Raw genomic sequence first — 23,527 nt, 5'->3', positions numbered from 1 at the left:
CTTGGCGACGGCCTATGTCAGCAGGCAGTGACTAGATGAAAGACAGTATTATGAATGAAGACTAAACGAATGATCGAAAGATCAATAAAAAGAAACAAACAGAAAACGAAAGAGTGACTGATGATTCCAAAGAATGACTGGTGTGGAAAAAGAACCCTATCCTTGACAGAGAGACAGCACTACTTATACTTAATTCGCATCTTTCGAGTCCATACTAAAGTTCCATCCCACACAGAGTCGGTAAGCCGGGTTTAGGGGGCCGTTGGCCCCTGGGCAAGAACGAACGAGGACAATCAGGGGTCTTGGAGGCGTCAGACAAGTAGAGCTGCTGATGAAACGCGTTTCAGCCCTTGCCTAAGCCGCACTCCTGCTCCGCTAACAAGACCCTGAGTTCGCTACGAACCACCACTGCAATGAGAGATTTTCACATTTGGCCCTTAGCAATGGGGCCATGACTGATTTGACTAGGCCAACCCTCTCGTTTACTCTTACTTTTGTCGATGCAGTGCTAGACCAGGCGGGCCTCGAACCCTAGATTGCAGCAAGTCTTGCATGTCCGTAGTCCGTACATATGACCGAGTCAGCACCGGCTGCGTACGGAATGATTGGAAGACTCAATTATTCGACTCATAGTGAGACGACTGATAATGGGTCTGCTGGTGTTGCTCACGTATTCTTGGTGTGAGCCTCGTGCTCTTGCCTGGGGATATTTTGACATTTACTTGGCAGTGATAGTTAGATGCGTATAGCACACTACAAAGCGCTTAGGTCAGCGAATACTGAGAGCAACAATTGATAGGCAGATTTTGCGGGCATCAGGGGAATTTTCGAACTATACGATGCAGTAAGCTTAGCAAAGGATTAGCTAGGCGAAGATTTATGTCCTAAGAACAGTTAGACTCTGGTGTCGCGTATGACACCCGGATGCTTACGGCGCAGGGGTCGGTTATAATCTTTTTGGCGTTCCTTTCCCAGTACTTACAACTGTCAGTTTGTTTCTGAGAACCACCATTCCCGCATGTGTCGAGCCAGATTGCATAGACTTTGGAGACATGATAATATAGCTGTCGAATTAGGTACCCAGCAATATTAAAATACCGGGAGAATTCAGAATAATATTGTGTTTTGTCATTTATACATCTCTACTACCATGAAGCATGGGACATACCTAGTAAGTGCAGGAGAGATACAAAGGTTCGCATGAAGGTGCCAAGGATCTGGTTTTCCTTACTTTCAGCCCCAAGCCAAAGCACCAACATCCGCGATGTAAATATTTGTCTTGTAGCAAAGATGAGAATATGACAAATACGCCCGAGCAATCAATTCCCTACTATTCAGCCCAATCGAAGAGAGTATGCAGCAGCCTTTCCCGAGGTTGTGAAATACACTCTATCTCCCCAGAATCAAACGTTGGTACTCTTTCGATCTTAAGCCATTCCCCCGAAGGCCGGATGCTAGAGGCATCCGTATCCTGCACTCGCCAATGCTGAGTCGGCCGGAAATGTTAGTTAACGTAATCAACCACCGAGTCGGCACCTTTTAGTGCAATCACGAAAATTTTGAAGTTTTTCGTGGGCCGTCTCTCTAGGCGTAATTGCTAGTAATGTACACTTAGGAATATCGAATGATGAAGGTCTGCTTCTTTCAATCTAGCTGCGAACGGTGGTTTAAATACATGAAGAATAATAAGCAATCTAGCCTAAAAAGGCGGCTAGAAGAGACATAACTTTTGAACCATGGAAATAACAGAAAAATCTGCATAATCCTCGGGGATCGGTAGTTACCAATACCGATATCCGGAATAGGAAGGTCTCCTATGTGACTAGCGGTCACATACGGTTGACAGCACGCCTTTTGAACTGACAGTTTCAATGATTGTGACCCATTCACGGTTGCCCTGAATGACTCTGCGTGGTCGCTCACTGCGTATCTTGGTGTCTACTCTGGAGCCTCGGCCCATACCCGACGGGATCATCGCGTTTACATCCTTCCCGCCGGCCCTAGGCCTGCAGTCAGATTTTAAGCCCCGCCTACCCCGTTAGATGCTACTGTGGAGTACTTGGAAATAAAGATCGACAGACCCGAGTAAGCACTAAGGACAGTAATATATGGTATATACATGAATCGACAGTCGCTAGCTCACTTTGAACATGTGGCAGATTTCTATGGGTCTACTAAGAAGCGCTGATTCAGCCGTTTTAGTTATATGATCATTCTCGAAATAAATGAAAGTTTTAATTCTTCTAACTACACTATAAAGAAGCCGATATTTATGCAATCTCAGGAGCTTCAGGATGGTCATAAAATGAGCGTAATTTGCATGATCTATATCGTCATAAATCATACGATTAATGTAGATCGGTTCGCATGTTCGGTCCGGTCAAGCAAGGCGATAACTAGTTAACGTATTTCACTAGCGAGTGAGTCAACACTATCGAGTGAGTCACCCACCGCGTTTTGGACGCGACCGAAAACCTCATCCAATTCAACCACCCACCATGCCTCCAAAAGCGCGTCAAAATCCAGGAAACTCAGCTCAGCAAGAGGGCAGGATTCTAACTTGCTATTTCTGCCTTAAAAAAGCAAGATATTCGCAGTATCCGTGAAGCTGCGCGCGTTTTTCGTATCTCTTTTGAAACGCTTCGTCGCCGACTTAATGGAACAACTTCACGCTCAGAGACACCCGCCAATGGCCATAAAATGACTCAAAATGAAGAGGAATCGCTTGTACAATGGATTCTATCATTAGATCTACGTGGAGCCCCTCCCCGACCTTCGCATATACGAGAAATGGCCAATATTCTACTTGCTCAACGCGGTACTACCCCAGTTCAATCAGTCGGAGAGAACTGGGTCACCAACTTTATTAAACGACAAGATCGCTTGAAAACTCGCTATACTCGACGCTATGATTATCGACGTGCTAAATGCGAAGACCCTAATATTATACAAGAGTGGTTTAACTGCGTACAAATTACTATAATGCAACACGGGATCGCGCAGGAAGATATCTACAATTTTGACGAAACTGGCTTCGCTATGGGCCTAGTAGCTACTGCACGAGTAGTTACTAAAGCTGACACTAAAAAACAACAACTTCGACGCAAATCAAATTTTTGAAATTACTCAACTACCACGACGGCTACAGCCTTTAGAACCGATCAGTTTGCCAATAATTCTAACCGCTATCGAATAATCCTATTTCCGTAGGAGATTTCAAAATAGTTGGGGCAAAAATCCCGTGACCGGCCCTTTCAGGGATTCCCGAAGCAACAAATTCTTTAAATCAGAATTTTTTTACTTGTGTACTGAACCTTCATGCTAACGCGAAATTGTTCATTTCGCACAATGAGCAAACCGGAAAACAGCTCCTAAAGCCTGTTATTAACTTTTTTAAACAGGTAGTTACTTACTGCGGATATATACAATACTAAGCAACCAATATTCTCGATAGGAATGCTCATTTAGGACCTAAACTGGCCTCGATCAAGCAAACCCTTCAGAATGTCCAATAATATATCTATAACACTCAGTCAAGCATTCGGAACCAAAGTTACCATTTCTGGGCTTCTGTAATTAGAAATGTACCTTTTCTAACCTATACGATCTTTTCTTACGGTTCCTTTAGTACTGCCCCGGCCACCCCGTCGGAACTCAGCAAGGATCGCAAAATAATCGTTAAATTGCAGGATATTAGTGCCCAGAAGACCTACCGAAAGAAGTCATCGGCAGAGATAAAAGAAAAAACAAAAAATGCAAAAAAAAAGGCTGCAATAGCAATTTCTGTATTTTCTCTAGCGAGAGCCCGATTCGTTTTCGCTTGGCAATTACGCTCGGGGGATTTAAACCTAGCCTTACGTACTGCTACAAAAGCCGAAACTGCCAGAATCTACGATAAATGGGTAGATTTTATGTCAAACGGGGCTACCCTGCGGCGCCCTACGTGGGGCATAATAGTTTATGATATCCCGATCAAGTTAATTCAGGATCTGAATGATCAGGACGAACAGAATCGAGTAACCAGCGAGCTACTTAACGAAAACAAAGAAATTTGGAACTAAAAACCTAATATTAGGTGCGTAACCTGGTTTACTTATCCTTCCAATTATAAGAATTAGAAATCTTCTGTTCTTATTGTTAAATTCTCTGACCCGAGACATGCAAATGAGGCAATCATAAAAGGGTCTATTTAGGCTAGTGATAACCGGATAACTGTTCTATATGATAGAAACGCGCAGATTCGGCAATACTTTAAATGTTAACAATATAGATACATAAAAATCGTTTGTTCGAATAAAATAACCTGCGGCCTCTGTACCGAAGGTCACGAAACCTAATCTTGCGTACAGAGGTCTACTACCGATAGCTAAGGGCGCAAATGCGCTAAATGCAGCAAAACGCACGCCGCCTAGTCAAGAGCTTGCACGAGATATGTAGTAGAGCAGGAGCGGATACAAGCTATAACTTAATATCGATAGCCCTTATATTGTATTTTGCCCTATCTACAGGATTATTCTTCCGTGGGTAACGATACGGAGATCTCTAGCCCGCCTAACAGCGAGGGGCGGGCTACAGGATCTGAAAAAAGAAGAGAGAGATTAATCCGGTCAATTAGCTGGTTAACAGAGCGAAATCGCTCTACAGTAAGGTTTTAAGAAGGATCTATACTGTTATATAATTTACAAGAACTTGTTTTTGTATAGCATAAAGAGACTCTAATAGATCTAAATCCAGAAATGGATATAGACCCTATCCCGTCTGAGTCAGAACCGTCAATTGCCCAACAAATCGATATAATTAACGAACCAGAGACGCCCGCATCAGTAACCTTTATTTCTAGGGGTCGTATTCTGAGTAAAAGGTACTCCCGCAGCGTTATTTTCTCGGAAATAACAAGGCAGCGCATTAGATACCAAATAACGCAGGAAACCGTTTGCCTTACTAGTTTGCCTGTTACAGGGAACACTCTATCAGCGAAAAGGGTTTAAAACAAGCAATTAACCTACCGAAAATAACCAGTATCGATTAGCGATACTTTTAGCGATAATGCAGTAACTGCCCTTTTAAAATTACCGGAAATATCTCTTATCCCTGTACTTATTCCTTCAGAACATTCGATTACGATTGTTCTAGCCGAAAATAATACGCCTGGCCATTCAGTATCAAGGAAACGTACTAGAAATTATTACTATAAATAGATCTCTACACGTATTTCAATACAATATAAATCGATCAAAGGATAGAGTAATGATACAGTTCCTTCGGAACCTTACGGTCCTAAAGGCTGACCTCATCTTTGTACAAAAACCTTAGGAGAATCCCTATCAGGATACTACTTATTATCCTGCTAACGGCTCTCACCAGTTCCTATACCCGGATTCAACCGAGATAGGGAACGAGCGGGCCCGCGTATACCTTTATATATTATATTAAATCGATTTTAATACCTGGAAACATACAGTGCATTCGAAAGATATCTAAAAGTTCAAATTCACTGATGTTAACGGCTAACAAATGCGCATCTTCAATATATATAATCGATCTAACGAAATAGATAGTACTACCCTTAACCTTATTATCTCTCTAATTACCTTTGCCGGCCTTACTAACAGCTCTACTAACTCCCGTTTGTTCCTATTAGGCGACTTTAATTTCCACCACCCGGCATAGGGAAGAAAACGTTCTAAAAGAGATTCCTCGTTTGACCAGTTACTGGAACTGATAGATACGAGGTATCTAGATCTCTGGCTAGAACCAGGCATTACTACGTAGGAGCGCAACGGAAGCAAGACCACTATCGATCTAGTTTTCGGCTTGCAGGACCTGACCCCTAGGCTCGTTACCTGCGAGATTAACGAGCGAAACTACGCAGATTCGGACTACTATCTAATACGAACCCTTCTTGATATCAGTACTAAAACCCCCGAGATACAGCAAAGAAAGAACTGGAAAACTTGCAATATTAAAGACCTACAAAGTTTCGTAGATCTCAATCTACAGAGCAAGGCCTTTCCCTTGCAAATAAAATAACATATTAAGCTCGCTATAGAATACCTTATCGAAACGATTAATCAAGGAATCGCTACCTCTATCCCGTGGGCGAAACCTAGCAAATGGGCAAACCTTTCATTCAATGCGGAATGCCGCGAAATGGTTAAGATTACCCGGAAGTTCCGGCATAAGTATATAGAATCAGTTATTGTAAACGGCCTTATTGACCCTACTACAGGCCTCCGATAGGAGCGCTATACCAAAGTTAGAAACCGTAAAAGAAAAGTATTGGCTAAGGTACTGCGTCAGGGCTACCGTTTCTGGGTCCGCAAGGCTACCGAATCAGGCCCTCGAGGCATGTAGAAGGCAGCTAAATGGGCAAAAAGTAAAGAAACCTGCGAAAGCCTTATACTAACGCTAAAGATAGATGGCGGGCTTGCAGAGACCGCAAAACAGAAATTAGAGGCATTCCGTAAAGCCTTCTTTTTTGAATTATTTCCGGCCGACCTCTCTAATATCTTTACGGCTCGGATATCCCTTTAGATTGACTTCCCGGACTTTACCGAGCACGAGGTGCTCTGTTGTATCAGACGGGTGCCTCCCGATAAAGTACTAGGGCCGGATAGCATCCCTAACAAGATCTAATACTGGCTAAATGAAGTTTTCTCTTTTCTCGCTGTACTAACGCAAATATTTAACGCGTGCCTACGTCTTGGGCACAATCCGGAATACTTTCAGCAATCGACTACTGTAATACTGCGTAAAACAGCCCCCCAGGACTATTGTATCGCCAAATCTTACCGATCTATAGCGTTTCTGAATACCCTCAGTAAGATCTTGGAAGCTGTAGCTACAGTACGGATCGTTTGGGCTCTAGAGGAGCGCAATCTCCTACCTAGGAGCCATCTAGGGGGCCGCAGGGGCATTTCAGTCAATTACCTGATCCAGTTGCTTCTTGACCAGATCTTTGAGAACTGAGGCAAAAGCCGGAAAATCAGTATGTTACTTCTAGACGTAACTGATGTCTTCGATAATGTCTCGCATATACGGCTCCTCTATAATTTGCATATAATAGGGCTCGATTTTTTCGCCGGCTGGCTCAAGTCCTTTTTATCGAATCGATCGACAAGGCTGCAGTTCCTCAGATATCTCAGCAACCTTATTTTAACCCCTACCGGGATCCCCTAGGGGTCCCTTATATCGCCGATCCTATTCCTCCTATTTAATACCCCCCTTATTCGCGCCCTATCGATTGACAGTATTAAGGCCCTTTGGATTTAGCTACCCCTCCTGGAAGGAAGCAAGACAGTTTCCTACAGGTGGATTGACGATATCGCTACCCTGGCCATCTCGGATAGCTACGCGGTCAACTAGCGTCTCCTAGAGAGGGCCCTAGACAAGGCCGCGGTATGGTCAAGGCAGCATTCGTCCAAATTTGCCCCCGATAAGTTCGAACTCATTCATTTCAAGAATCTGTTTCGCCCTGACCCTGCGGTAGAACGACCCGTACCGCAGGAATATATATATATTGAGCCGTGATAGGGAGAGAACCCAGAGGTTAACAACTGGAATCCCCTAATGGAATCCCCTGGTTACGATCAGCTGCCCATTAAGGACCACGCAACCGGCTCTATTATCAAGCCAGTAGAGTACGCCAAATATCTAGAAATCTAGCTTAATAGGACCCTTTCGTTTGACATTTACAGGGCCAAGGCCCTTGCCAAGGCAAATAGAACCTTGGAAGCCTTCCGCAGCATCTCAGGCTCGACCTGGGGGACCTCCCTGCTGAGCATGCGCCGCATCTACCTAGCAATAGTAGTCCCTCAGCTACTATACGGGGCGGCAGCCTGATATAGCCCTACGAATCAGACAGCTAATTACAAGAAGCTCCAGAAGACAGTTAATAAATTTTAGAGAATTTAAACCCGCGTAACTATTCTTATCAGTAGCGCGTTTCGTAACACGGTTTCAGCTGCATTAAAGGTAAAGCTCTATTTCCCCCCTATACGAATACAGATATAACAAACTATCTAAAAGGCGGCCATTCGGATCCAAACCGAGCCGGCTATAACCTGCCCCCGGGATCTCCGCTGAAAAAGGTCGAAAGAGACATTTAAAGCCTCCGAATACTCTCCTATGGAGGCGTTAAAGTGAAAAAAAACAGGCCCACTATATGGATACGGCAGCAGGCAGGAAGAGTGAGAGACCAGACGGGCTCATATGTTAGCCCCGTAGGAGTTACCCCTCAGGTACATCATTGAGGGGGCAGAGGAAACAGTCTAGACCCACGATAGAATCTGCCGCAAGGACCGGCAGATCTGATATACAGATAGAAACGGCTATCAGGGAATGATCGGAGCTGCTGCAGTCTCTATTCGAGCAGGTAAAACCGCTAGAAAGTACCTAGGAACGGAACTGGACTCTACAGTCTACGTTAGGGAATTAGAAGGGACCTGAATGGCCCTAGATCGGGCGAAGCCTATTCCGATCACGGTTTTCTCAGATAGCTAGGCAGCTATTTAAGCCGTGCGCAATCCCGGCCGGCTATCGGGCCAGTACGTATTGCAGACTATTTATGAGAGAATCAGGACCCTACAGAACGAAAACCTAGAGAATACTGAATTACGTTAGATCCCCGTTTATATCGGGATAGAGGAAAACGAAAAGGCGGATAAAGCAGCCAAAGAAACTGCGATAAAGGGAATTAAATTAAGTTCAGTAAAACTGCGAGATCGATCAATCATACGGCTTACAGTTACAGTTAAAAGAGATATCCGTTAACGCTTGCGTACAAAGTGAATAGAGCAATAGAAAAGGCAGAAAATAGGCAGGCTGACGAGACAGCTGCTACCTAAACTAAACAAAAAGAATTTATAGCTTTACGAATATCTCTGTAAGCCGCATACCTCGATTATTATTCAGATGCGCACTATAAGGATAGGATTAAAGCATTTTCTCTACAAGATCAAACAGGTCGACTCCGACCGGTGCGCCTGTGACCTAGGGTCTCAGACCCCTAGGCATGTCTTTCTGGAGTACTCGTTACACACGGCCGGCCGGAAAATAATAATAGATTACTTTAATCAGATAGAGGGACTGCGTAAACGTATACAGGATTACGATACAGTTATAGCATATCCGCAGGCGATCCGTTACATCGCCAAATTTATGCAATAAATAGGCTTTCTTTAACAATTCCGATTCGCTCGACTGGACGAGGAAGACGAGGAGGTTCCAGAACCTACCAATCTGCTAGAAGGATTCGAACTAGGCGAGGAAAACGATAGTTACATAGAACTTTAGGGGGCGGCCTGGGTTAGACTGCTACCAGTGACGCATACTACCTACGAACTATCTATATAGAACGAGGCAGAAGGAGAGACAACGTTAGGAGACGTAGACTACGGCAGGCGAGTGGCAGCCGGTTCAGTTGCGTTACTTTATAATTTATCTACTGCGTTTGTGGGTTTATATGGCGTAAGGGCTCGAGATTCTGCTTCATTCGGCGAAACGCCTGCATAGCCTGTCGTTTCAATAGATAGGCTTCATCAGGTTAATAGAATTTTGATTGATTGATTGATTGATTGATACTAAAGCTGACTACTATGTAAAGGTCTCTCTCGTACAGCCAGGTAATCGTGAATGGGTTACTTCAATCGAGTGTATCAACTCTACTGGTTAGGCGCTTCCTCCATGTGTGATCTTTAAAGGGAAGGTCCATATAGAGGGTTGGTATCAAAATATTAAGCTCCCACGCGATAGCAGGATTGAAGTTAGTCCTAATGGATGGACTACCGATGAGATAAGCCTTCGCTGGCTTAAAAATCTCTTTATTCCTGCTACTACACGGCCATGGCAGCCATCTTACGCCTCAGTTTGACCAAATATGCAGTGAGAATAATATTGTTCCTATCTGTATGCCAGCTCATTCTTCCCACAAGCTTCAATCTTTGGACGTGGGCTGCTTTACGCCTTTAAAAAAGGCGTACGGGAGCTTAGTGGAGCGGAAAGCACGCTTAGGAATCAATCATATTGATAAACTTGATTTCCTAGAGGCCTTTCCACAAGCTCGTGAACGCGCTTTTCAAGCAGATACAATTCGGAATAGCTTCGCAGGCGCTGGCCTTATTCCATTTGATCCAGATAGGGTGTTCAATCAGCTGAATATTCAACTAAAGACCCCTACACCACCAGGCAGCCGGTCAACCAATTCAGCCCCAAAAACACCCTACAATACTAGGCAGCTGGAGAAGCAGGCATCTACTGTGAAGAAGCTGCTTAAAACGCGTATGCAGAGCCCTTCATCTTCGCTAGAGACGCGTATAGATAAGCTTATTAAAGGTCATGAATTACATCTTAATGAGCTTATTCTTGCACGCGAAGAAATCCACGAATTACGCGCTTCTCATGAAAAGAAGCTTCAAAAAAGGAAAAGTTCTACTAGGTAGCTAGCTATTACAGAGGGATCAGCTATTCAGGAGGGCCTAGAGCGATTTCAGCGCGAGAATGAGGTTGATGAAGCTCAAAATACGCTTCCCCTAGATCCTGCACTTTCTGCAGTCAGGCCACGCGTACGAGCGCCCCCGCGGTGCAGTGATTGTCATATTCTAGGACATAGGCGATTACAATGTCCTAATCGAGTTCCTAATTGGTTTTTATATAGAAATGCAATTATTTGGTTGATAAAGGCTCTAGTATTTAGCCCGTAGGCAGGAATTCAGAGGCGGTGTTTCACTCGGTGGGGGTGTTTCACTCGGTAGTGAAATACTGTGACGAACTGACCAAGAACCACTATATAGAGTGATGCGCGTACCAAGTTGTCGACTTGGTATTCTGGTCTTTTTAGTAGCTCAGTCGGTAACCGTCCCACAGACCTACTAAAACGGTCTTGGCGGGTAGAAGCGCACCTACCCAATGTTAAGCCCGTGACAAATACTGTCGCCGCGGATATACACTAGAAAGAACCCTTACTACTAAGGGTTGACCCTTTTTAGTGTAGCGGTAATTTTTCTGCCACATCATTCAACTATCTGGCGCTATGTTTCAGAAATCTAAGCATGGAGAGGAAAATATTGACAGGATCGTGGTTCGTGGTGTTGTGGGATAACCTCGCCAGAAGCTAGTCCACATCTGGCAGGCGGTCATAACTGCGCCAGTAACCTCGTGATCAAGGCCACGCGCTGGCCGTGACAATAGTTGAGTGCTTAGTATTTGAAGAGGATCGTGGCCTCTGCAAAATATGAGCCTCGGACGGACTAATGTTATTCCCAGCTTCCGAGCTAATTATATCTCATCAGGTTACACCCAGCCCCCGTTCTCGACCCGCCCCTGCCCGCTTCTCTACCAAACTATGGTATTCATTCCAATATACCCTTCGCATTTTCGTCCAAATCCTTCATATATGTTTCACCATCTCTTAGACCCGATTTACTTCGTTTATTGACTTTAGTAAGGATATGCTATATCATCAACTGCTTACTGCTTTTACTAGCTACACACAAGATTAACCTAGAACTAGACTTCATGGCTATCGATTTCCAGACAGTAGTCCCGATCCTCCGCATCTTTGACATCATCAAGGCGGACGAGTTCTACCTCCACTATCTCGGCTTCAAGGTCGACTGGGATCATCGGTTCGACGACAACGCGCCGTTATATCGCCAGATTTCCAGGGGAAACCTGATCCTTCACCTAAGTGAGCATCACGGGGACGGCAGCCCAGGTGTGCAAGTCCGAATAATGATAAGAGGAATCGCGGAGTATCATCGCGAGCTGCGTGCCAAAGATTATCGATATATGAGGCCAGGAATTGAAGAGGGTCCGGCGGCGGGATCGAAGGAGATGAGCGTCATCGACCCATTTGGAAACCAAATAAAGTTCTGCGAGGATGATGATAGGAAACGCAAACCTGGACACGAACACGAGACAGAGTAGTGTTGATTGAGGCTAGCTCAGGGTCAGGATCCGGAAGTGCTACCTAAAATAAGGTAGTTGACAAGCGGGAAAAAGTAGTAAAGTGAAGGACAGCGGGCAGCGAGAGGAGTAGCTGTAATAACCTCAAGAATGAAAAAATGACCTTTATTGTAAGCTAGTTACGAAACACTAGATTGAGAAAAGAAGAAGAAGAAAATAGTGATTTACTGCATAAAACAGTAAACAAACCCGCTGTAGAAGATAAACAAATCAAGCAGTACAAACTATGCAAATACCTTGGTATAGGGCGTTGCTGCATGCTCAAGACGTCACAGTAGCAACAAAACCGACGACTAACAATCGAGAGACCTCTGAAGCTTTAGATAAAAGGCACAACATGGAAAGAATATACATGATAGCCCTGATCCTGACGAAGGTAATGGAAAGTCGCACGTCAAATTCTTATGCCTACTACACAATCACTTTGTCGGAGCTTTAACCTTTCTCTAGTAGGGGTAACTCTATCCCATCGAAGTAACATTTGTGAACGATAAAAGTTGATTGTATCGACTCCACTAGCTCTAAGAATCGAGTATCTGTAGAACAAGCCTCGGAGAATTTCTCAAATTCCATTACCATCTGTATCTAGCGTTACAATAAAGTGGACAGTTTGCCACTAAGACCTGCGATAAATGCACTTAAACTTCATGCGGATAGGACTTGCATCAGAGGTAGGGATTGGTAGCATCTATCGTTCGTACGCCTTGTCGGTATGCCTCCCAGTGCTTCATGGTGCCAATGCTAGTTTCATAAGCTGGCGCTACAGGTAAAAATCAATATCTTGTCCTGCCTGGAGACGCCGCATATGAGGGTAGGGACGGACAACTAATGTATAATATAAGCCCTTATATAATGCTAGATCTCAACGTATCATTTCTACCAGTCCATGTCTTAAGATAGAAGATCCTTATTACAGCATTCTAAGAGAAAATGACACGTCATCTGGCAGTGATATCTTTGGAGTCAGTTTCCTATTATGATCCGCCAGTTAGCTAGTTAGCCTAAGGTAAGCTGCTGTGAGCTAGACAGATTACACACAGTGAGATGACAGGTGACCCATTACGGCCAAACTGTACACGTTCCTGTTCCTACCTTGACTGCGAGAGGTCACCAATAAAACCTGTATGTTGAATCTAACTATCTTTACCAGTCTTTATGAGGCCTATTATTCAACCTAGCGAGCCGCACCAGCCCGAACGCCAACGTTAACAAAGTAGTAGTAGAGTGCAACAAAATATATCTTGCCGGTGCCAATGCCAGCAATCCGAGCCAGAGACCACAAGATCGCACCTCCGCTGTAGGACATTACCACTTGAGCACGATCAATAGCATCAGGTTGTACCGGAAAACGGAAGGGAGAGGACAAAATAGGAGAGGCCAAAGACGTGAAGACAAACAAGGATCACGCCATCTCGACGGGACGCTAGAGTAGAATCCATCTTGGGTGTTCCGGACTGCAAAGCTGAGGAATGCTGGACGACTAGACACAGTACGTAGGACTAGACGAAGGGCAAGCATTGCTTTTAAGTAGAGGCAAGGGGGATCATTACCGACTTATGGCAACACACGGCTGACTCGATATTCCCAGCGATGCTCAGTTGCACGGTCAGAAAAGCTACAAGTTGTCTTGAGATAAATATGTAATAGCCTGCACACTACTTAAAAGGAAAGGGACTATGAGTTTTTTTTTGGATTTCTATTTTTTAAGATTTTTTTTTTTTTTCTTTTTTTTTTTTGGCTTGCTCATAGATAGATCGCGAAAAAGGCATCTCACAAGATCTCCTGCAGGAAGGGGAGGAAGCAAGGATATAGAGTTCAATTTCGTAAATGGCGGTCTGGAGGCTTCCCCTTCCCCCCTGTGGTAGTAGAATCTATATAGATAGGCACACGACATGGGTATAGGGTGGTGGAATGCCCCAATTAGTCGAATGCACGGCGATTTCAGCCCTTAGCCCAGCGACCTTACATGGCGTGACCTTGGTTTGAACGCTTCTATGTATATAAGGTTGAAGTTCAGGACGTCGGATAGGTTCTTTTTTTTTTTTTTTTTTTTTTTTTTTTGAATGTCTGATCGTTAAGCGGAGTTCATCCACCCCCCTATTATCATCTAATCGATTTCACTTTTGCTCTGTAGAGACCCTTTTTCCAGGAGGAATTGTCTGCCAGACGAGTGTCCCTATTGCTTGGTACACATCCCATGATCTTATTTTCTGTCCGGCAGTTGAGTGCTGATCGAGTGTCTGCTCAGTGAGTGGTACAGATTGAGTCTCGAATAAAGTCCATTACGCACGAGATCATGACCGACAGCAATGAACCTTCTTGCTGCTTGATGCCATGCCTTGTCTCCCGGGCCGGCGACTTCAAGAGCCAGACACAACATGGTGCAGGGCAGCTCGTTTCCACGGTCGCGATAGAAAGGCCCTTCAAAGGCGAGGCGGCTCCAAATCTGGCCTCGGAGGAACTGGATATCTTGAGGTCTGTTCAAGCTGTTTGGGGGATCTTATTGCGATCATATACGGGAAGCGACAACATTTGTTTCCGAGTAGTGGACGGGAGAAGAACGCAGACACATGCCCAGGCCGCCGTCTACAGGGCAAATATCACAGATCTAACACCGATACTGTCGCTTCTGGAGACAGACGCTGCTCTGTTGCCGGTTGGGTCGAAGGACCAACTACCGTACAACACAGGCATTTGTTATAATGACGATAACGATCTCCTGAAGTGCTTGGACGATGTGAGTTGATAGGTTGCATGGTCTCTGCGATAGAAGCATATGCTAACAATTGGACAATCTGTCCAGATAAATATATTGGTTCGGATTCAACACAACATGACTGGGCGCTATCATTCCATGGAAATTGGGTACAAGGTTTCCGTCCTTTCTCACGAGCAAGCACAGATGATTGCCAACACTGTGAAGCATTTACTGTCAGAAACGGAAAGGCAACGGAACGGGGCGGTAGAAGACATCAAAGTCTGTAGTGACGCTGACTTTGACTTGATGAAGACCTAGAACAAGCAGTTTGCTGGGGATTTCTCCCCTGCGGAAGGCTCTGTGCACGAGATCATTCTGCGACACTGTCGTGAGAGCCCTGATGCCGTGGCAGTGTCGGCTTGGGACGGTGATATGACCTACGGCGAGCTAGGACGATGGTCCGGCGCTCTGGCAGCCCAGCTGATCAGAAAGGGCGTCAAGCCCGAGGAGTTCATTCCCCTTTGCTTTAACAAGTCCAAATGGGTGGTGGTAGCAGTGCTCGGTGTCCTCAGGGCTGGAGGTGCGTTCATTCTACTGGAAACTTCTCATCCAGTAGACTGGTTGCAAAAGGTATGCGAGTCTGTGTCTGCGACAGTCGTGATATGTGACCCGGAAACCCTGTCGTTAGCGAAGCAGCTATCCCGGACGACGATTCCTCTGATTCCAGAAGATGAGGGGGAGGGTTTGCAAAGCAGCCGTCAGGACGTGTCGTGCCACGCCTCTAGTGCCCTGTATGCTGTCTTCACCTCGGGGAGCACGGGCAGACCAAAAGGAATTATTATGGAGCATGGCGCTTTCTGTGTCTCTACGAAACGAACCGCTGGTGCTCTCGCAATGGGACCGAACACGCGACGGCTGCAATTCGCTTCACACGCGTTCACGATGTGCAACCGTGAAATTCTTATGATGTTGATTCTTGGCGGCTGTCTGTGCATTCCGTCTGCCCATGAACGAATATACGATTTGGTAGGTTTCATGAACCGCCATCGTGTCAATTATGCAAACATGACACCGTCAATGGCGGTTATGCTGTCTCCCGAATCGACTCCTGGCCTTCAGGTCCTTTTGATAGGCGGCGAGGCAATGGGACCATCTCTCCTTAGCAAATGGGTTGGCAAGGTGAAGCTTCTATATGGTTACGGAGCCAGCGAGACTTCCGGGGTAGCAGTCCTTGCGTCAGATCTAGGGCATGACTGGGATCCGCATAACCTGGGCTTTGCCCGGGACTCTGCCCTCTGGGTAACGGAAATTGACAATCCTCACCGACTAGCTCCGATTGGCGCGGTGGGCGAATTGCTCATTCAGGAGAGAGGGCTGGCGCGGTGTTACCTCGGCGAGGAAGAGCGGAACCGTCAGGTATTCTTACACAGAGTGGACTGGCTTCAGGACCCGGGTGAGTACCGTTTGTATCGAACCGGGGATTTGGTGCGGTATAATGTGGACGGGTCCATCTATTACGTCGGACGAAGAGATAAACAGATAAAAATCAACGGCCAGCTGGCCGACCTAAATCATGTTGAGCATGAACTTCAGCGATGCATGGAGTCAGTCGGGGGCGGAGTGTCAAAGCGCTGCCATCATCGTGATCCCAGCAGCTGGTGAAAGCTCGAAAAAGCACCGGAGTCTGCAGTTAACGGCGGTATTAGGTCATGGGCCCCAGCTGGAACAAGAAGAACAGGAGATGGTGATCGATTATCTGGAAAAGGTATTTCCAGACTGGACAGTGGCGTTGGAGAGAGAGCTGGCCCGGTACCTACCTCGGTACATGATTCCGTCCCACTTAGATTTTTGCAAGAACATGCCGATGACGAAGTCCGGCAAGGTGAACCGTCCTAAGCTCACAGAGCTAGTCGTTGAATCCCTCACGAACACTGCCTCAGGACCGAAGATAGGAACCTGGAAGAGTAAAGGGGAGATTGCTCTGAGCAAGGCATGGAGTCAGACACTTAGGGGGCAGCCCCATCATGGAGACGACTTCTTTCGGAAGGGCGGAGACTCAATAGCAGCCATACAGCTCATCGCACGACTCCACGAAGAGCAACTCACCTTAACAGTGATCGATATATTCCGGGAAAGGACATTTGCCGGTATAGCGACAGCCATGAAAGTCACTTCCAGTATAGTGAAGTCGGCACCACCGCCATTTTCTTTGTATACTGCAGATATCACGCTTTTGAAAACCATTAGTGATGTGTTGGGTATTGAGATGGACCTCATTGAGGATCTTTACCCGTGCACCCCAATGTAGGAAGCCTTGGTGGCCTCTTCCCTCAAAGACGTCGGGGCAAGCATAGCTCACCACGCCTGGATAATACCAGAAGAAGTCAATTTAAACCTATTCAAGGAGGCTTGGAGTATCGCTTGGAGGTCAAATCCTATACTCCGCTCGCGCATCGTACCAGGGGGTTCCGGGATGCTGCAGGTTGTCACACGAACTGATATGCCCTGGAAGACAATCGAAAGCCTCGACGAGCTTGAGCCACTGAGCATCGACGGAGGGCCCCTTATTCAGCTCGTAGTGAAATCGGATCAACCATCTTTCCATCTGATTGCCAACCACACCATCTTTGACGCATGGTCCTTGAACCTTGTGTGTGAGCAGGTCCAACATGCATATCAGGGAGCGCATTGCTCACCACATGCTTTCAATCATTTCATCCCTTACCTTCGCCACAATTCTGGACCAACCTCGGCTCTCTTTTGGCGAAGAGAGCTTGGTGGGTTTAAAGGGCGCCAATTTCCCGAGTCTCCAGCCGGTGCAATGGTACAGAAGACCACGATGACGGTCGCACACTCATTCGAGGCAGAGCTGACGAACGAGTTGGGGTTCACCACCGCATCTTTTCTCCGTCTTGCATGGGCTATTTGTGTTGTCCCAGGAAACCGCCAGCTCGGATGTTGTATTTGGGGCAATTGTCACCGGCCGCAGTGCAGCTCTGGAAGATATTTCTAAACTTAGTGGGCCTACATTGGCTCTGGTCCCAGTCCGTGTCCAGTTTAGTCCCACAGACTCAATCGAGACGACTTTGCAAGTAATCCAGGAACAGTCTTCACGCATGACTCCGTACGAGCAAACTGGACTGCAGCATATTGCAAAGGCTGGCGATGACGTTGCAGCTGCCAGCAACCTCCAGAATGTTATGGTAATCCAACAGCGTCAGCGGATGGAGTCAATGCGGTCGGGTCTTTTTGCCCACCCCATGGCTAGAGGAGAAAATTACTTGCTTCCCTTCACGACCCACCCGTTATTGCTTGTTTGCCAGCTTGGTGAAAATACGATTTCTCTGCAAGCGTCATTTGATTCCTGCATTATTTCCCCGGAGCATGCCCGCCGTCTTCTGCGCCAGCTCGCCCACGTTTTAAAGCAGCTCACCACACTTCCACTAACGACCATTGCGGATGTTTCTCTTTTTCCCATTGAAGACCAGAAACAGATAAAGCAGTGGAACAGCCATGTCTCACCAAGCCCTGGTGCTTCGATTGTCGACCTGATTCAACAACGGTGTCAGACTCAACCACACTCAGTTGCGGTCTGCGGAGATGGCTGCTCGCTGACATATCAAGACCTTGATCAATATTCCACGAACTTGGCAGCACGGTTAAGGCTGAAGGGAGCGGGCAGAGGACAGTACGTGCCTCTGATGTTTAATAAGTCCCCTTGGGCCTCCATTGCTATGGTAGCCGTTCTCAGAACCGGTGCCGCGTTTGTAATGCTGCCGCCGGCGTATCCTTTGGAGCGTCTGAAAAGCATCGTGTCTGAGACCAAGGCAAAGGTTATTGTTGCGTCGCCTACCTGTGCGAAGGCTGGGCGGCAGCTGTCGGGAAATATCATAATCTTGGATAGTCCAGCGGTCGAACATCCCCCAGAGGGAGATGGCTGCTCGGGTATTCCGCAAGATTCAGCCCCTAGACCAGAAGATCCTGCCTATGTTGTCTTTAATTCGGGGTCGACAGGTAAGCCAAAGGGTATCGTACTGCACCACAGCGCAGTTACCACGGGCATTGGAGAGCGTTGCAAGGCCATTCGGATGGATTCAAAAAGCCGTGTTTTCCAGTTTTCTTCTTACGCATTTGATGTTAGTATCAATGATAATGTCATGGCTCTGGTTGCCGGTGCCTGTATCTGCGTGCCCACCGAGTCAGAGCAGCAAAATGACCCTAGCACAGCAGCAACACGGCTAAAGGCTAATTGGGCTATGGTTACCCCATCCATCATTCGCTTGCTCGATCCAGGCATTGCATCGACGTTGAGAACCTTTGTTGTTGGCGGAGAGCCTTTGACAATGGATATTGTCAAGAAATGGGAGCACCACGTGCATATAATCCAGATCTATGGCCCTGCTGAATGCACAGTCCTATCCACAATTCAACCTGACGTCACGTCAGATTCCGATGTGCGCAATATTGGAAAGGCTGTCCAATGTGCCAGCTGGATTGTCGATCCGCAGAACCATGATCGCCTCCAGCCCATTGGAATGGCCGGCGAACTGCTTCTGCAGGGCCCAACAGTGGGATTAGGATATCTCAACGACCCAAAGCAGACAGCGGGGGCGTTCGGTCCACCTCCTCAATGGCTTCCTCGAATGTCGGCCCCGGGAAGCTCCCGCGCGTTGTACAGGACGGGTGATCTCGTCAAGTATGCCCCAAATGGAAGTCTTATTTTTGTCGGTCGCAAAGACCTGCAGGTCAAATTCCGGGGACAGCGCCTAGAGCCTGGTGAAGTTGAATCCCACATCATGTCACTAATTCCTGGCATCAAGGAAGTTGCTGTCGAAATGGTTAAGTTCAACGCGGCAGGCAATCGAGAATCACTAGTGGCCTTTATGTGCCATGAGTCTAGTATGCGCTGGGGCCTAGCAGAGGATCGAAGCGAGAGTCTAGACATTATTTCACCGGGAGGTTCCTTCTATAATGACATCGCGAAGCTCTCTTCTCACCTGAGCGAGCGACTGTCCTCTTACATGGTTCCAACCACATTCATCCCGCTTCGGAGAATGCCCCTTACCCTCACTGTCAAAGTCAACCACAAACTGCTTCGAGAGGAGATTGCAACCTGGCTTCCGGAAAAGATCAGTGCCTATCGGCCACAAGCAGCTTCCCAAGTCCCAAGACAACGCCCGGTAGTGGCACGCGAGAAATGTATCCATAGGCTTGTCTGCAGCGTACTCAACCGAGACGGCCAGAGTGTGTCAATGGGCCAAGATTTCTTCAGTCTGGGCGGGGATTCTATCACCGCAACCTTATTGGCTTTAGCGGCAAAAAGGGAGGGGATACACATCTCTGTCGAACGCATCTTCCGGTACCAGACCCTCGCTCAGCTGGCCGAAGAATCGAGCAACGCGGTTTCAGAAAAGTCTCGGTGCAAAGACCCTGGTCATAACCAACCGCTTGCCAAGCTTGAGAAGCTGCAACGGCTCGTTGCGAAAGTTCTTAAGCTCAGGGAGTCGCAGGTTACGGCTAGCAGTGATTTCTTTGACCTGGGTGGTGATCCCATCACCAGTCTAGAGCTGGCAGTGCAGGTGAAGCGAGAGGGAATCCTCATAATCGAGCAAGATATATTTGACAATCCGATGATATCAGCCTTGGCCGGCGTAGCGAAGGATCTAGACAAGAAGCAAAACGGTCTCGTGCAGGCAATGGTTTGCTGTTCCGACGAAGAGCTCCGAAGGGAGCTGCCAGTGGATATCTTGCCCGGTCTTGTCGAGGTCTTGCCCACTACACAGTTCCAGCGCATGAGCAACAGCTCGATGAACTATAGCTACTATAGAATCCACCTGCCGTCTGGGTTCGACAAGCCGAGGCTTCTGTGGGCCTGTCAGCAGCTTGTTCATCGGCATGCAATCATGCGCACGGGATTCTTCAAACTCAGCTCTGTGGAAGAGGTTCAACTTGTACTGCAGCCTCGAGAGGTGACGGTGCACGAGCACCATGTACAAGACCTGGACGCACATTGCCGCCACGATGACACGGTGGCAGATTGGCAAGACTGCGGAAAGCCGCCATTTCAAATGCAACTGGTTACGCTAGCTAACGGCCGCGTCTTTCTTGTCTTTCGACTCGGCCACGCCTTGTTTGACGGCCTCTCGATTCGTCTGATAGGCGAAGAAATAGCGAGCCTCTACAATGGGCAGCCGTTACCAGAAACCAACCCATTATCCGTTCATCTGCGCGCCACCCTCGCGCTCCGAACCGATGCCGCGTTCAACACCTAGCAGCGGGTATTAAAGGGATCTCAGGTAACCTTGCTAACGGGTGAGCGGATACCAGTCCATGAAGATGAGACCCTACGTGACAAGCCCGCCTATCTTGTGAAGGCACCCCTCCAGCGAAGAGGACCCGAAGCAAGCAGCCAACCTACCGAGAACGATCAGTATCGACTAGCGATATTACTAGCGATAGCGCAGTGACAGCCTTCCTAAAATCGCCGGAGGCATCTCTTATCCCTGCACCTACCCCCTCAGGGCATTCGACCACGATCGTCTTGGCCGAAGACAACACGCTTGCCCGCTCAGTATCAAGGAAACGTACTAGAGATCGTTGCCATGAATAGGCCCCTACACGTGCTTCAATACAATGTGAATCGATCAAAGGATAGGGTGATGGCCCAGTTCCTCCGGGACCCTGCGGTCCTGGAGGCTGATATCATCTTTATACAAGAACCGTGGGACAACCCCTTTCAGGATTCAACCAATTATCCAGCCAAAGCAACACACCAGCTTCTATACCCGACACGGACAGATATAGGGGACGAGCGGGCACGCGTGTGCCTCTTTATTTGGCGACAAATCGACTCTAACACCTGGAAACACACACCCCATTCGAGGGACATTCAAGAGCTTGATCTGACCGATGCTGATGGCAAGCGGCTTCGCATCTTCAATATATATAATCGACCAGCCGAGGTTGGCACAGGCACCTTAGGCCTGGTCAGTGACCTCACTATTAACAATACTAACGACCACGTCCTCCTACTGAGGGACTTCAACCTTCACCACCCGGCCTGGGGCGGCAAGAATGCTGCCCGAGATACCCTTTCTAACCAGTTACTTGATTTAAGCGATAGAGGGTGCCTGGATCTCTGGCTAGAGCCGGGCATCACTACCAGAGACGAAGCCGGAGCGAAGACCACGATCGACCTAGTCCTCGGCTCGCAGGACCTGACCCCTAGACTCGTTACCTGTGAGGTCACTGAAAAGATTCACGCAGATTCCGATCACCTACCTATACGGACCCTTATCGACATCCAAACCAAGACCCCGGAGGCGCAGCGGCGCCGCAACTGGAAGGCGTACAAAGTAAAAGAATTACAGACTTTTGTAGACCTGAACCTATACAGTAAAGCCTTTCCACTTGAGAATAAGCAGCACATTGAACTCGCAATGGAGTTCCTTATTGAAACGGTAAATCAAGGAATAGCAACATTTACCCCGTGGGCACGGCCAAGCAAGTGGGCGAACCCGTCTTTCACACCGGAATGCCGAGAGATGATTAAGATCACTCGTAAATTCAGGCGTACATATACCGAGACCTGCATAGCTATGGGCCCTACCGATCTTACTACGGGGCTGGCCTGAGACCGCTATGCGAAAATCAGAAACCGCAAAGGAAAAGTGCTGGCGAGGGCCCTACGGCAGGGACACCGGACCTGGGTTAGAAAGGCCACCGAGGCAGGCCCCCGAGGCATGTGGCGCGTGGCCAGATGGGCCAGGAACCGGGACGCCTCCGGGGGACTGGTCCCAACACTGAAAACACCAGATAACGGCCTCGCACAAACTGCAGAACAGAAAGTTGAAGTATTCCGGAAGGTTTTTTTCCCCTACCTACCTCCTGCAGACTTTTCCGATATCCCTACGACCTCCTTACCTCAGCAACTTGACTTCCCGGATCTTGCTGAACACGAGGTGTTACGCTGCATCCGAAAGGCGCCTCCTGACAAGGCTCCCGGGCCCGACGGCATCCCTAATAAGGTCTGGCACTGGCTAGGTGAGGTTCCCTCCTTCGTGAAGGCGCTTACGGGTATCTTTAATGCCTGTATCCGGCTCGGGCATAACCCCGGATACTTTCAGCAATCTATAACGGTAGTCCTCCGTAAGGCCGCGCCACGGGATTATCGGATCGCCAAATCCTACCGGCCTATTGCCCTCTTGAACACACTCGGTAAGATTCTAGAGGCGGCAATCGCCACCCGCATAGCCTACGCATTGGAGGAACATAGCCTACTGCCACGAGGGCACTTAGAGGGACGCAAGGGTATCTCCGTCGACCACCTGATTCAACTACTGATGGATGCTATCTTTGATGGCTGGGGCCGAGGCCAGAAGGTAAGTATGCTCCTGTTAGACGTAGCAGGGGCCTTCGATAACGTCTCCCATACCCGGCTGCTGCACAACCTGAAGATAGCACGACTAGGGCACTTCGCCGGGTGGCTAGAGTCATTCCTTTCAGACCGATAGACCCGGCTCCAACTACCTGGCTACCCGAGCCGTATCATTTCTACCCCCACGGGAATCCCCCAGGGGTCCCCTATCTCCCCGATGCTTTTCCTTCTTTTCAATACGCCCCTTATTCGGGCACTAGGAATCAATACCGTAGAAAGTATACGCATCCAGCCACCGCTCTCGGGCAGAACCCTGGCATTCGGCTAAATTGACGATGCCTGTACGATTGCTCTCTCCGGGTCCTACGCAGCTAATCAGCGTCTACTGGAGTGGGCACTCGATAAGGCTGTTGTATGGTCCTGGCAGCATTCGTCTAGGTTCGCGCCGGATAAGTTCGAACTGATACACTTCCGGAACCCGTTGGACC

The 23,527-nt window shown here is 47.7% G+C and overlaps 3 protein-coding genes across 3 annotated transcripts; all 3 read left to right on the top strand.

Moving 5' to 3' along the window:
* Nucleotides 1-9,908: 9,908 nt before the first annotated feature.
* Nucleotides 9,909-11,925, top strand: KD926_002961 (uncharacterized protein; the record flags this gene model as incomplete). Its single annotated transcript, XM_053094540.1, has 2 exons — nt 9,909-10,278; nt 11,483-11,925. 2 exons carry the CDS (start codon nt 9,909-9,911, stop codon nt 11,923-11,925), a joined length of 813 nt encoding a protein of 270 aa, XP_052950691.1.
* Nucleotides 11,926-14,260: 2,335 nt separating this feature from the next.
* KD926_002960 (nonribosomal peptide synthase) lies at nt 14,261-20,934 on the top strand (the record flags this gene model as incomplete). Its single annotated transcript, XM_053094539.1, has 5 exons — nt 14,261-14,701; nt 14,981-16,115; nt 16,369-16,809; nt 17,125-17,486; nt 17,602-20,934. The coding sequence occupies 5 exons, from the start codon at nt 14,261-14,263 to the stop codon at nt 20,932-20,934; spliced, it is 5,712 nt and encodes a 1,903-aa protein (XP_052950690.1).
* Nucleotides 20,935-21,264: 330 nt separating this feature from the next.
* Nucleotides 21,265-23,175, top strand: KD926_002959 (uncharacterized protein; the record flags this gene model as incomplete). The annotated part of the gene is made up of 2 exons (XM_053094538.1): nt 21,265-22,181; nt 22,317-23,175. 2 exons carry the CDS (start codon nt 21,265-21,267, stop codon nt 23,173-23,175), a joined length of 1,776 nt encoding a protein of 591 aa, XP_052950689.1.
* Nucleotides 23,176-23,527: the final 352 nt, after the last annotated feature.

Source organism: Aspergillus affinis (assembly GCF_023601865.1).
Source record: "Aspergillus affinis strain CMG 70 chromosome Unknown NODE_168_length_61237_cov_91_649559, whole genome shotgun sequence".
Classification (NCBI taxonomy): Eukaryota; Fungi; Ascomycota; class Eurotiomycetes; order Eurotiales; family Aspergillaceae; genus Aspergillus; species Aspergillus affinis.
This window is presented reverse-complemented; position numbering and strand designations above follow the sequence as displayed.